The sequence below is a fragment of the Frieseomelitta varia genome, unplaced genomic scaffold (assembly GCF_011392965.1).
Source record: "Frieseomelitta varia isolate USP_RPSP 00005682 unplaced genomic scaffold, Fvar_1.2 scaffold_192, whole genome shotgun sequence".
NCBI classification, from domain to species: Eukaryota; Metazoa; Arthropoda; class Insecta; order Hymenoptera; family Apidae; genus Frieseomelitta; species Frieseomelitta varia.
The window spans coordinates 350,140-365,443 of NW_025109661.1; the positions used below are offsets into that span (position 1 = coordinate 350,140).

Genomic DNA, 15,304 nt, shown 5'->3' on the forward strand with positions numbered 1-15,304 from the left:
AAAAAAACAAAAACAAAAAAGAAAAAAAATACCAAACATGAAGTGCTTTGCGCGAAATTTATCAGTGATAAAAAAATTGAATATCAGGCGGAAACTCTTCGACAAGGTGAAACTTTTGCGCATCCTATTGTTTGACCCTGAATCCGTGGATCCACGTGCTGCGTGAAATCGTGCCTTCACGCACAACACTCGACGACCGACGCTTGTACGCCGTTCTCGCTTCTTTTATCTTTACTTATTGGTCGATTGGTTCGTAAAATGATTTATTCCACGGCCATGTCTTTTCAAAAATACCTTCCATCACAAATTCTCATAACGACGAGCGAACAAGAACGAGAAAATCACAATTGATTCACGCTAGCCTTAAACAAGTAGTATAATCTCAGCAATCTTCCTTTTTTCAAATAAAATTTCAAATAAAACTTCAAATTCTAAAAATCATTATTCCAGATTGCTGCTTATTTAAAATATCTTGTCGATTCATTAAAAGTGAAATATTCGAACATCGGACTATCACAACTAGTTATCGTATTTATCGTCCAATTATAAATAAGATGTAAAAATTCTAAATTAACATGTAAAAATTCTAAAAGAGGAAAAAAAAAGAAACGAACGATTTATTCGTAGCGGAGCAAAATTATATAACGTATTATGCGCATCCTGTGTCACAGCACACAGCGTGATCGTTCTGCTTTAACTTCATCACACAGGATACGCAACGCAATACACGCGTCGCTCTCTCTTTCACTCGATCTGTTTTCTTCATCTCACAGCTAGATAGCTTTTATCAGTCGTTATTCGAACTTTATCGATACCAATCTCCGGCGATTCGACTCGCACTTCGGAAATCACAAATATTTTTTTCATTTTCGACGAAAGGTGGACGCGAGGTTAATTCGCAAAAACAGTTTGCAATGCGCTGTTGTCTCGTTCCGCGAAACACCAAGAGATCGAGTAAACTGATAATCGTGTTTGGATGAGTCACTGATAGCCGAAGAACGATAGTAACTCGTTGAAATTAATGAATTCTTCGCGCGTTCATCGTTTCGAAGCCTGACATAATCAGCCAGATAAATTTTTACAAGCTCTTGACTATCTCTGTCTTCTACAAATATCGTTCAATAATCGGGTTTTCTACCGTTGCGTTGTAAATAAAAAACTTACATTCCAAATCGATACGTACGATCGATTTCACATAAAACAGTGGACGTCACGATACAACTGAGACAATTCAGGACACAGTGATAGAAGCAAGGTCACGAATGTAAATCAAAAAGATGCATCCGTGGAAAAAGCTAAATTAAAGACAGTCGACAATTCAAATTTATTTATTATTTGTTTAACGAAGGCTGTAGCTCCGTTAACTTAGGTGTATATATTAATTATATTATTTACTGTTACAATTGATCATTGAAAGTAAAATCGTGACTCTAAAACAAAATTTACGTTACGTTAATATAGGGCGAATATCCATGTAATTTAAAACAACAAAAATGATCAATTGTTACCTGCTCTTCGAATTCATCTTTTATTATCTTCTTTTCTTACTCTTTATAGCTACGAAATCTTTACAAACCATATATATATACACATATATGTATGCCAGTACTCACTTACATAATATACCACGGTATAATATAACCGTTTAACCCGTAACCCTCGAAATTCTTTCGTTACTTTCGACGATTCATCATCGTGAAACGTCAAAGTAATTTAGGGAAAAATATGTGTCAAAATTAGAGGAAAATTACTTAAATCGATAGCACGACGGTAGGCATTGTACACAGTTGGGTGCTGCCGGATCACCGGCCATAACCGAGCAACTCCTGCCACGTGCAGGAAACCGGTTTATGCTGTTATTTTGTGCGACTGAACACTGCCCTTTAAATTTTCTGTTTAGACAAGAAATCTGTCGAAATCTCGCGGCAACGAATTCTCGGTACGTTCCATTCCTACCTAACGTCTAATCAATCATCGTTTCGATCAATTTTCGATTAAAATCTCCAAATTTAAAATGTCAAAATTTCTTCCTTCCAGCAACTTTTTACAAAATTTCGTAAAACCGTTGAAATTCGAATTTCCCATACCCGTCGTGTGAAAACGAACTCTACATCGATGAGAATCAAGTTTTCGATTTGCCAATTCGATCTATTACGCGAATGATGCAACCACGATCACGATTCACGCAGCGGCAAAGTCGTTACACCTGAATAGTCGAAATGTGAAATTACAATACGTAAGGGTAATGTTTCTAATTAATAATTGGCCAGCTCGTACTCGACTTGTTAAGTTAATAGTACTAAGTTAAAATGAGATTCGTATGTGTGTAAGACAAAGGTGAAACGACCAGGTAAACAATCGACCGTATAACCTTATGTAATAATAATACGGCTAATAAACTTACGGCGCAATATCGTGCCGATTATACGGGCAACAAGTTCACGCGGTGTCGGCCGATTGAAAACAAACCTGGATAGTCAACACAAGTCAGCACGTAGAGAGTAAAAATTCTAAACGCTTGCATGCGTGTGTGTTACGTGCCGTTTCGACTACCACACAGAGCCTCTGAGCAACGTTTCCCTCCGTCCCTTTTCGTTTCTCTCCATCGCGCTCTGTCCTCTCTGTCTTCTCTTCTCATATTTTCATCCTACCATGCACACTCTCGCGCACTCGAAACGATTGAATTCGTATTCTGTCGTATTCCGTCGTATTCCGTCTCAGTTCCGTCTCACGATTCTTTTTCTATCGTCGCGTGATGTTATACGTGGCCATTGTGCGCGCGCACCTCATCCTAAAACAACGCACGCCGCGACCGGCCGCCAATATTTCCCGCACCCTCGCGTTATCTGGCTCCGATCCCTTGTAACATGGATATAAATGATGCAACATTGTAAACATCTCGTGGCATACAATCTGACCATTCAGCCGGTAAACGAGTCTTGCGCCCCGTGCTTTTGGTAAAAAATATCTATGATAAATATTACGTACGAAATACGGCGTTATTACAGGCAGGTCGATTCCAAACATACGAGAGCGATCAGTGATTCTCATGCGCTCGTAAGTCCTTGCCATTGAAGGAAATCGAAAGGCGAGAAACGGCGTTGAACAGTGAGAAAGAGAAAGAAGGAAATACATCGAACGTTGAATTTTCCTGTAATCGAGTTTCAGTGTCATATTCGTCAATCGTCGCGTTCGTTGTTCTTCTTACGTTCGGATCTCTCCAATCTTCCAGCTTTCCGAGTGAAATTCTAGCTCTCCGAGTGAAGTTTTTTCTTCTTTGGACAACCGTCGAAAATCGAAATACTAGTGGTTAAAAAGAAAAAAAAACAAAAAGAGCGGTGACGAACCTACCGAAGATACAGCTTGTAAAAACACGCAAAACTTGCGTCATCCAATTCGATAATTACGTGGCTGCAGTTGGAAGCGTTCGAGAGCCCCTGGCTAGAAGCTACGTGACGCGGCGCTGTTTCAGAGGGCGTCGTCAAAGTCGCCCGATCCTACGTAGAAGCAAGCAATGGCGCGGTAGGCGGGAGGGTAATGGGAGCTGCGAACCCGTGGTGGGGACGGAGAACTCGTCGATGTCGGGACGACAACAGTAAGGTCGGCGAGAGGAGGGGCTGTTACGCTGTTAGTAAGCGGAGCGGCCATCTTGCGAACTTCAGTCGGAAACCAACTGCCGAGCAGTGAGGGAAGGTGAACGAAAAGAGACTCGATGTGTTAGCTGAAGGATTTTTTAATGCGCTTCCGAGCCGGGCTACCGCTACGTGCGAAAGGCTGTGCGACACCGACAACGGAGCAGCGACCATCCGTGGATTTTCGCGTACGGAGGCACTCGAGTTTCTTCTTCGGCGAGAAGTCTCGGGCGAGGAGCGAAGAAATCGGGGGAACAGAAGTAGCCCGTGTTTCGACGCTGGGAAAAAGGTCGGGAAGGGATCGGAGATCAGCGCAAGAGCTTCTTCGATTTCTGCGAGGAAGGCTCGTCTGCTCGTAACGTTTTATCGGTTGGAAGGCAGTAGGCAGGCAAGACCAAAAAGTATCATTTGCTCGTTGGTTTGGAACGGCGAGTAAAGGAGGAGAGCAACCAGAAAGAGAGAGGGAGAGAGAGAAAGAAAGAGACAGAGCGTAGAGAAGTGGAAAAAGTGGAAGAGAAACAACAAGCGGAAGAAATAACAGAGGAAATGAAAAATGCGCAGTGTTTAAGTCTGTGATAGTATTTATTCAAACGATTCAGCTGCGACGCGTATCATCTCTACACCACAGTAGTAGCATCGTTTGTCCTGTAAATCGCAAGAGCTAGAAAAACAGAGGAATAAGTAGCCTTTATATATTTATTTATATCTGTGATACCGACGCTGATATACATCGAATTATCCCCTGAGATAGAAACATCGAGAGAGCGTACGCGAGAGAGAGAGAAAGAGAGCGAGAGAGCGTAAAAAAGAGGTAGGAGGGACTAGGACGTCGGTAAAGGAAAAAGAGAGGATCGAAGAACGCAAACGTACAGTGATTTGGAAAATTGAATAGTGGGAAAAAAGATTATATCGGTAACTTAGTGGATATAGATGTTTTTGTATATACGACTGACTCTTTTTTATAATTATTGATAGCGGGTTACTCTCAGGAGGGAGAGAGAGAGAGAAAGAGAAAGAAAATTTCATTGCTCGTTCGTCGAACGAGTAAGAAAGCACACACTCGAAGAAGAAGGAAAGGAAAAAACAGGGCAAAACAAGGTTTTGTTTCAGACGAGAACTTCATTTTTCTTTTTTACCCTTCTTTGGGCGTTAAACGATTGAAGTTAAGTGGCACTGTCACCAACGAAAATGGTGGAGAAAATCTTGGAAGAACGAGAAGACGGCTGTCAGGAGGTCGCAAGAGGTACGAAAAGCTTTCCCTATTCAATATTAATCGTATTCATCTCGAAAGTCGTGCGAACGCGAAGACGTGACATACCGAAATAATAACGAGGCCATTTTAACCTCGCCGGTATTGTCACGAACCAATCAAAACAATGCGATGGGTGTTTGCTTACGTTTCTTTTTCTCATCGATACTTTTTGCCGCGATGTTGTTTTCGTTTCGTTTCGAGAGATTCGTCATTGATCGAAAGAGGAAAAGAGAAAAACGAATGTCGTCCCGATCGTCAATTCTAATTTGATTCGCTAGAAAAAAAGAAAGAAAGAAAAAGAGAATCCGTAAAATCAATAATCGCGCAAGGTGATGGAAATTTTCAAGATCAATCATCGAAGAGAGAAACACACGGCTCGTGGAGCAATCGAAGTATCGAAGTCGGTTGACGGAAGAACTTTCTCGAAGCCGGCGCGCGCGTTCCCAGCGTTCTTCGTTTCGAGTTTTCTATTCCAGAACAAACTGCATTTGAAATTCGCTTAATCGTGAATAGTTAGCAATAAAATCTGTATACGTGTAACATTTCACAAAATAATTAAATTACGATCGTACAATTCTAACGTTAACGGTTGAAATTAACGTCTTTGAAATTGGTATATAAATATTTGTAATGATCGAATCGAAGCATAATTTCACATTATTCTGCTTAATTCGCGATAAATATAATTTCATTTATCGTTATCAAAGTCTTCCGAAACTGTGTATTGTTCCTAACATGTTATTATGCCGAAGATAATTTCACGTAATAGATAGTGCGTTTTCGTCATATTCTTCTTTCCCTTCTTTTTTTTTTCACGTATTCTCTGAAAGTATCGATTGGAAAATTTAACAATGCACACACCCTTAATAATTGCGCCAAGTTATTTTTTTTTTATTCCTTCGCTTTGACGCATGCAGCAGATTATTTTTAGCATTTCGTTTGCCGCGTGTATTTTGTTCACACTTTTGATATCTTCGGTAACCTGCCTCGATATTTCGTTGCACAATTGTTAAATTGCGCGTATCGAATAAATTGCGTCTATTTTTGGAATATTGGAAGGGACGAATGGGAAACGAAGGTGTAATGCGTGGCAAGAAAGGTACAGCGAGAAGTGCACAAAATAATATCGTAAAAGAAAAGGAAATACTGTCGAGTCAAACATATATATATATATGTATCATTGAATTATTTTTGAGGACCGAAGTGGGTTAGTCGGTTCGCGTTCGAGTTGGGTGGCAAATCGCAAAGGGTGATGTCGGTAAGGGTAACCCAAACAAAGAATGGATGGAAAGAGGAGAATAGAAGGGATCCTGGCGCGCATGTCGAATCCGTGTTGGTTTACCCTTCGTTTTAAAGAGAATGGCTCCAATATTTTGTATATCCCATCTACCGAAGCGAAATCACAAATCATCACAAACTTTGTAAAGTAAACAAAATTATCAACCTTCCAACGAATAATCCGACACGGTGTAATTAATCACTTCGCGAAAAGGTACGTAACATATTGCTCTCTAACCGAAAAAAAAAAAAAAAAAAAAATCATTTGTTGCTACATCGATGGAAAATCAGGTTTCGTTGTCTTGTATCTTTAATTTTACTTTGGAATGCGTTGACGTTGGAATAAATTGAGAGCTCGGTGTATGTATGTGCATACACGTTACCAAGCGTTGAACAACATTAAACAAACAGAAATAGAATTTGAGAATAAAACTACCTTGTAAGAAATTTTTATATATTCTTTTTTTATATACGTATATTTGTTGCTTTATGTCACATCTATTTGTTGTATTTCTACCGTATTTTGGATCGGCCAATATCGCTGGTTCTGCGGATGCAGCAACATTGTCGTACGTGTATATCTCGCGTAAGATGGCGGCGTTCCTTTTCTGTGCCAGTCATTGAACTCTAAGTTCTTGGTACTTGGTTGTGTTTCTTCTTGCGCGTTATATCGCTGATATTTGCCTAACCAAAAAGACACACGTATTTATTTCTGAACAAAATTATGTAATTATACAATTCAGTATGAATGGCTACAGCATAATTTAAACAGCATTATCTGACGAACTATATCGATGCTAACTGAACTTTCAACATGTTGAAATTTGTTATTACTTTCTCGTCAACAAAGTTTGTATTTATGGAGTTAGAGTTACATAAGAGCGATAATTTTTATTTGTTTGTCCTTCGAGAGCGTCTTCCTTCGTTTCAAGTTTAGATCTCTTTCCAGCGATAAACATAATTACCGTTGATGAGAAATGATTGAAATGCTTATAAGTCTGTTAGTTGGTTCAAGTCGTGAATCGATGACTAAATCATCCGATGATTGAACATCGTAACTGAAACATGCTCTTTGTCAGTCTACTAACAATAATCAAATACACGTAGTGTTTTTCGACGACCTACGCATTGTCCCGAAGAAACATTTATGAAATGTATATGTGACAATCTAATTTCATCGAACAACTTTATGCGTCCGCTCGACTCGATTGTTGCTTCAATTTTTATTTTTCTAGCGCGATAACAGCGTGAAATAGTTTTGATTCTCGTTGATCCATCCACGTCCAAATTACATGGGAACATAATTATTTAAAACTAGCTTCGCTCTCCAGAGCATCTGTTCTTCGCAAAATTTTCCGTGGTTTCGCTGACGTGTTGTATCGTTCATGTGACGACAGTCTCGACAGAGACGATGAATTTATAATTTCCTTCGAGTGAGTTTATGTCAATGGATAGAAGCCACTCGACCGTGGCAAAACGTATGTGTGCATTTGTACATTCAGTTACAAGAATGACTCAAGCACGTAATCGTTCACGTTTGATACAGTAAATATTATTAACGGGTATAGAAAATGAACGATGAGTAATGTCCTTGCGTTCGCAATCGGACAATAAATGGATAGATAAATAAATGGACGCGCAAAAATAAACGATGCTCGTTATGCGTTTGATTAAAGCGTTAATGAACGAGAGAATATGTATAAATACGTGTCCCCTTCGTTGGTTGATTCTAGAAGAATTCTCTTTATGGATAAATAATCGTTGCGTAAGGCTCGAAGCAAGTTTTACGATCTCGCACCGGGTACGAACGATGCGACCGACGTCGGCTCTGTTTTCGTACCGGTAATGTTGCGTCAACGAACGTGACTGTATCAGTTTTCTCGTGACGGTATCAATAAAGGAGTATCTAGTCTCATTGCGGGCACGAAACGAAACGAACGCACGAAAAGAAACGAGAAATCTGTATTCATTGTAATGGATACTTTGCAGAGACCAATTGTTGCAGTTGTGCAATTAAAAATTGTGAACCTACTAAATCGTACAATATTGCCAGTATCGGTACACGAGATCGGCAGCAACAAAAGCCGGTTGTTTGTGTCGAGTCTAATATGTACATAATTACCGCTCACTACTGCTACATTTCGCGACTACCATAACTGCAGATATAAGATGCTTCTTTTGCTAGTTCTGTCAGAATTTATATTCGAAACGTATTCGAAAGATAAAAAAAAAAAGAAAAACAGATGTTGTAGGTACGACTCTAATAATAGAGAATAATGAACGAAGAAGAGGAGTACTCTCAGTACGATTTCGATGATATCGAGCCGTTCGTGCACGCACGTATCAACGTTTGATCGCGTGCAATTTTAATCGAGCGTACGTGTTTAATTTTCTTTTTTCTTTTTCGTGTTTTGTTTCAGAAGATGCAAATTGCAGGGAGACTGTGAACACGGGAGAATCAATGAGCGCCGTGCAAGCTCGACAGGAGGAAGCTAGACGCAAAAGGCGCAAGAAGAAACGTTCCGGATCGTCTTTGATGTCTTCTTGTTTCCAAGGTAAAATTTCGTCTACGAAAAGATACGTGTTACGCCGTGGGAATTGATACGTTTGTAGGCTCATCGTAGGAAAACAATCGGAAAAGATCATCAAGAGAGGTAGAATCGGTAAATAACAAATAGTTTCACTTGATTGACCCAACACACGCTCGGTGTTGGTAATCTCTCGTGCTACCTTTGTACGAGTTCAGAATCGCTGTGAAATTTAGATGAAACTGGTCTGTTGATCGATTATTCGAGCTAGTTCCATTTTTCTTACTAGTGTGACAAAGTTATAAAAAGTGATGGTTAGAGAGTTGCAACGTGCAATTGTTTATTGTTAAAATTTTTAAAACGACCAGTTCAGAATCGCCGTGAAATATAGATGAAACTGGTCTGTTGATCGATTATTCGAGCTAGTTCCATTTTTCTTACTAGTGTGACAAAGTTATAAAAAGTGATGGTTAGAGAGTTGCAACGTGCAATTGTTTATTGTTAAAATTTTTAAAACGACCAGTTCAGAATCGCCGTGAAATATAGATGAAACTGGTCTGTTGATCGATTATTCGAGCTAGTTCCATTTTTCTTACTAGTGTGACAAAGTTATAAAAAGTGATGGTTAGAGAGTTGCAACGTGCAATTGTTTATTGTTAAAATTTTTAAAACGACCAGTTCAGAATCGCCGTGAAATTTAGATGAAACTGGTCTGTTGATCGATTATTCGAGTTAACTCCATTTTTCTTACTAGTGTGACAAAGTTATAAAAAGTAATGGTTAGAGAGTTGCAACGAGTAATTTATTGTTAAAATTTTTAAACCGACGATCTAGCGAAAAATATACATTTTCAGTTTATGTATCGTGTTCTCTAGTATAAGCATGTAGAATCCATACCTGTATCTATATCTATCTATATCTATATATATATATATATGGATATATGTTTACAAGCATACGTATATATTTTTCATTTGAAAAATAATTAACCGAGTTGATTAGTTGAGATTGTTACGTCACACTACCAACAGGATCGATCTGTACAGCGCAGTAGAGTTTGTGTTCGAGAAGCTTCCATTACTGGTACTGCTGGTAGTAGCTACCCGTACACATTCAAATCTGGGCCACGGGTTGACTCGTCGATATGTTCCCCCAGCTCCATCGCCAACTTCTTCAGATTTCTATCTTTTCCTCCCCTCGTCTTTTTTGCCTTTTCTTCTCCGTATCTTTGCAAACGCAACGAGCGTTTTTCAAAAAAACATTGAAAAATTCGACAGATATTCTTAACTTTAGTAAATATTTTTTTTTCTCGATATTTTCAGGGGTTTCGTAATTATTTTAAACGGTCCTCTTTTTCATTGACATTTACATATATTTACATACAGATCAAATCTGCACAAACGGCAATCACGTGTGCTTTAACGTACACTCGTTAACATTTTTAAAGCGCATTTTCAAACTCTTGCAAAGTGTAATCTTTTTTTTTTTTTTTTTTTTTTTTTTTTTTAAGGACATTGTCAATTGTTTTTTTACGTCGATACAAAACTAATTAGCAAGAAAATAGAAATATCGTGTAAACGTATACAGATTATATGTGTATGTTGCGATAATGAAAACTTAACTGAAAGTGCGAGATTATGCATCACGACGAATTAAAGACATTACATGTATTCGTAAATATGTGTAGTACGAGAGTACGTGCGTATGTGCATGTGTACAATAGAATCGACGATGCAATTTAACATAGGGAAAGAGAAAAGGAAAGAGAAAAAGAGAGAGTGAGAGAGAGAGAGAGCGACAGTGGAGATGTTGGAGGCATGAAAATGTATTATCAGCTTCTGGTTGCTAGGTATTCGTCAGCGGTGTTGCCAAGCAGAGAATCGTATCTTTGGCGTGAGGCAAATAGGTGGGAGCTAGGGGAAGGAGAGCAAACCCGTGGTTGTTGGTTGGAGAGCAGAAAAGGGAAGGTAAAAAGAGAGTTGATAGCAGCTCGCGATACATAGTTGTAACGTTAAAACTAGGGAGCGAACAAACGAAGGAGCAGCCGTGTATGTAACTGTATAGAATGGAACGGAAGTATTGTATCGTATTGTTAGGGAGAAGCGAGCAGGAGGAGAAGGAGGGAGGTGATGATGGTGGACGGCGCTAGGATCAAGCAGGGCAACAGCGGTGAAGAACAGGTTGAAAATTTTCGGTCAGGACAAACAGAGAGAAAAAAATATGTTGGTTGTACACGCAGGAAGTACCTAATGATACTAATGATACTTTTTGTTTTTTTTTTTTTTTTTTTTTTATCGGTCGATTACTCTGTTCTAGTTTAAAACATTGCTGCACACAGACGCAACTCGAATATGAACGGCTTTTTTTTTTTAGAATCGTCGTATTGCGTATTGTAAAATGTCACTCGCACGAAAGAATAAATCAAGGGGAATAGACGCAATACCAGTTCTATGAAACGATCCAAAAATTTCGGAACTAATATACGCCCCGGAACCATAGGTATTTTCTATAGATATTTTTCGAAAGTTGTGCTGATTTTTACAGAACGGACAAAGCTTACACTGTGGTGTGACGACTGCGATAATAAAGAATGTACTTACTTGCTACGAAACTCGGATCGTTTTGGCGTACGTGACGCGATGCGATTATTTTTGGACAATCTCTCTCTCTCCTCTCCCTGAACCTCCCTTTCTTCGTCATTCCCTGTGTCCTCTTTTTTCGCCTCTTTCTTTTCCATCTGTCCTCGCCGCTGTGTACATTCACATTTCTATGTCCCTTTCTCGCAGAATCATTTGTTTACTTATTCGTTTATCGTTTTGCGTTATTACTGCAGTTACTCAACCGTGCAATTTCGTGTTTGTTTCAGAACTGTATAGATTGACTGGCGAAGTTCTTGGCGAAGGTGCTTACGCCTCGGTTCAAACCTGTAGATCACTCTACACCGATCTAGAGTATGCTGTAAAAATAATCGACAAAATCCCCGGTCACGCACGGGCACGTGTTTTCAAAGAAGTCGAAACGTTTCATCATTGTCAGGGTCATCCGAACATCATCCAGTTAATCGAGTTTTTCGAGGACGAGGAGAAGTTTTATCTGGTATTCGAGAAAGTAAATGGTGGTCAACTGTTGAGTCGGATACAAGAAAGAATTCACTTCAGCGAGCGAGAAGCCAGTCAGATAATCCTAGAGATTGCAAGCGCGTTGAATTTCCTACACAAAAAAGGTACGACTATTTCTATTGGTTATTTCATTCTACAATGAAATGCACACTCACCAATATACGCGGTGTGTGGTGACTGTGGTATTCAGAAAAATCTCTCTTTACAAGAAATTTTCTTAACGAATACAGTTTTTATCGACATGCGAATGTGTATCCTCTTGACGAATACAATTTTTGTTTTTCTTGTTTCATTAGGCATCGCCCATCGAGATCTGAAACCCGAAAATATCCTATGCGTGTACCCGGACAAGCTAACACCGATCAAATTGTGCGACTTCGATCTTGGTTCGGGCATCAAGTTCAACAACTCGTTGTCAAGTCCTGTAGCCACGCCGCAACTTTTGACGCCAGTCGGCAGCGCTGATTTCATGGCTCCGGAAGTTGTAGAAGCTTTCATCGGGGAGGCAAATTATTACGACAAGCGTTGCGATCTGTGGAGCCTCGGCGTAATTATGTACATTCTCCTCTGTGGTTATCCACCTTTCTACGGGAATTGCGGTTCCGACTGCGGTTGGGAGAGAGGAGAGAATTGTCAGGCTTGCCAAGAGCTTCTGTTTACCAGTATTCAAGAGGGCAGGTACGAATTTCCGGACAACGAATGGAAGTGCATCTCGGAAGACGCGAAAGATTTGATCAGAGGATTGCTGGTCAAGGAAGCCCACCAGAGGCTCAGCGCCGAAAGTATTCTCAAACATCCATGGATCAATCCTGGCCCGAGCGCCGTCGAAAATACCGAGAAGTCACTCACAACTCCTCACATTATCAGGTTTGTTATTCGTGTAACAAAACGAATACGGCCAATTCGATTCATCAGCCAGTGAGAAAATTGTAAAAAAAAAAAAAACAAAAAAAAACAAAAAAAAAAAACAAAAATTGAATAACAAGAACTACGAAAGAATACATGTATTTCTGTTCGTAGGAGGAACAATTCTGCTAGAGAACTCTCGGCGTTCGCCGAATCGGCAATGGCTGTGAATCGCGTGGTACTTCAACACTTTTCGGTAAATTTGGAGGAATTGGCAGAGAAAAGGGAACCGAGGTTATCCACTTCGTCCACGGATGAAGATAACCATCCTTACGGGCACATGTCCGACTCGAGCAGCGAATTATCCGAGCACAGTAAGCTTTGCGTAACTCATTCCTCCAACGAATTCGATGCGAACTCGTGTTTGAAATCATGCTCGGACCATTCGAACACCGAGCCGATCGATTCGAAAACCATCGGGAAGAATCGGCTGATCGGCAAAGACTCGTCGCTTCATCGATTGTTCGGTTTGTCACCACCCAGCGAGAGTCGTCTGATGCAACGTCGTTTGAAGGCTCGTTCGGATCTGCTTGAACGTCAGACAAACAAAGCGGTTATCGCGTCCCCCAGTGGCTGAAATGTTGTTGTCAGGTTTACGAACGAAACGAACATGTCCTTTCTTGGTAGCGCGCGTATAATTTTTGGTATTTACACGTCTGCATATACGGATACGAGGAGAGCATTGCACAGTCGTGTTATTATCTGTCGATAATTGACAAACGACATCACGATTGGCTAAACGAAAGTTGCGTTTCATTAAAAATAATGACAGCTGCATTGCAGATGATTCGTGCGACAATTGATGGCCATTATATAGATGAGCATTCTTGACGGAGGGGAACGATATATAGTGTAAAATCGTGTACATAATCAACTACGCGCGACGCTAATAATGCACGACACTCGGTCAGACAATAATTCTTTGGCGAATTTCTATACCCCACAGAATTCAGAGAAATATCGTATCCAGTTATCTTTGTTTCTACTTTTTCTTTTCTTTTTTTTTTGACGTTTCGTTTCGTTTCGTTTCGTCAATCGAACAATTATTTCTCGCCTTCGCACGTTACAAAAATTTATAAAGTTACGCGTTACTCTTTCGGTTTATCTCTTTTTGAATGTTGCTTCACGATGCATTCGTTAAATAATATGAACGAACATGAGCAAAGACGGCACAAATTCGACTTACGTAATGTGTACAAACGAGAAATCGGACGATCGCACACGTATTATGGATTTTGTCGTAAATCACGGTTACTTTTATAATGGGAAAAATTTGCAGTGTGTATGTACATTCCACTGTCACTATTCATTAGATGAAAATGTACAGCATGAAAATATAAAACAATACAGACGACAGGTATGAAACGTCTCTGAACTCTTTTGCTATCGTAGTGTCTAGAAAAGTACATGTTATATGTATGCTCGTTCATATCGATTTATCGAAAAGTTAGGATGTACGGACAGACGTAAAAGAAAAGTAATAGTAACTGACTTTGCCGAATTTTCTTTAGTTTCTTTTGGCTTCGTTTGAAATATTTTGCAACATGGCTATGATTATAAAAAACAAAACAAAAAAAAAATATCTCCGAGTCTTTTTTTTCTTTCTCTTTTCTTTCTTGACGATAAGTTGTCCGAGAATGGTGAAAAACAAATATGAGCAACGCAACAGTGCATCTTCAAACAAAAAATAAAAAAAAAGAAAAAAAAGGAAAATACAAAAAAAAAGAAACGTTCATCAGTAAGAAGAGAAAAATCGCGCATCTTGGTGCATGTTACGAATAGTTTGCTCAGTAGGTTTCTAAGAGTGTAGTAGAGTGTAAGTTCGAAAATATCTCGAGGAAGATTTCCAAGAAAGGAACAACGCGCGTGTTTGTATCGAAAGGGATGAAAAAGAGGGGGGCGGGGCGACAACTACGGCCATTTTTTGTAAATGTCTCTTAAGCATCTTTGTAGAGAGTTAGCACGTAAGAAAGATTAAACAAAAAGAAAAAAAAAAGTTAGTTTAACAAAAAGATGGAAAAAAAGAAAAAAAATACAGAAAAAAAATGTACCTGCGTCGTAAGTGATTAAGAAAATATACCGAGTGTGACGGAGGGGGGCAAAAAGGAAAGAAGTGTACCATACGTGGGGAGGAGACATATGGTAGAGATTATGAGAGATAGAAAAAGGGCGAGAGGGGGAGAGTCGTATTCGGTAACGTGCAAATCACACGTTATCGGGCAAACTTTCTCGAAGAATCGCAGATTAAGAGAAAGAATCACATCCATTAATTACTGTTACGTATTTTTGTAGAGTTTTATCGACGAGATGTCGTTTTATCGTCTGCCCACCCTACAGTCGCGATTTACACGCTCGATCATCGTGCTTCATTTTGTTTCCAATGATTTTCATTGCCACAGAATGGTGAATAACCCACGTCACGTGCAAAAAAACATTCCGTTGTACATTGTTTTCGTCGTGCGTCGCGTCGAGTTTGCTTAAAGCATTTTTTTGTGCCTCCGAGCATCGTCTCGAATTACATCTCGACGGATGAAAATACGCGTGCACGTCCTTTCGGAGAAGTATCGCAAGGCAAAACAAAAATAAAGA

The 15,304-nt window shown here is 39.6% G+C and overlaps 1 protein-coding gene across 3 annotated transcripts; it reads left to right on the top strand.

The window, feature by feature from the left end:
- Positions 1-3,458: 3,458 nt before the first annotated feature.
- LOC122526795 (MAP kinase-interacting serine/threonine-protein kinase 1-like) lies at positions 3,459-14,700 on the top strand. 3 transcript variants are annotated; one of them, XM_043650332.1, is made up of 6 exons: positions 8,584-8,717; positions 10,540-10,657; positions 10,787-11,189; positions 11,557-11,913; positions 12,106-12,676; positions 12,830-14,700. In XM_043650332.1, the coding sequence occupies exons 3-6, from the start codon at positions 11,141-11,143 to the stop codon at positions 13,290-13,292; spliced, it is 1,440 nt and encodes a 479-aa protein (XP_043506267.1). In that variant the 5' UTR covers positions 8,584-8,717; positions 10,540-10,657; positions 10,787-11,140; the 3' UTR covers positions 13,293-14,700. The 3 variants fall into 3 exon arrangements, with proteins under 3 accessions (XP_043506266.1, XP_043506267.1, XP_043506268.1); XM_043650331.1 differs by lacking the exons at positions 10,540-10,657; positions 10,787-11,189 and adding an exon at positions 3,459-4,875 and having other exon boundaries at positions 8,583-8,717; XM_043650333.1 differs by lacking the exon at positions 10,540-10,657 and having other exon boundaries at positions 8,587-8,717.
- The last annotated feature ends 604 nt before the right edge of the window (positions 14,701-15,304 follow it).

Bases quoted from the DNA above. Each gene is read 5' to 3' on its own strand.
- LOC122526795 (XM_043650331.1), top strand. From the start codon at position 4,821: ATGGTGGAGAAAATCTTGGAAGAACGAGAAGACGGCTGTCAGGAGGTC. The intron at 11,914-12,105 runs GTACGACTATTT...TTGTTTCATTAG, and splicing joins GAATTTCCTACACAAAAAAG to GCATCGCCCATCGAGATCTG. The intron at 12,677-12,829 runs GTTTGTTATTCG...TTCTGTTCGTAG, and splicing joins ACAACTCCTCACATTATCAG to GAGGAACAATTCTGCTAGAG.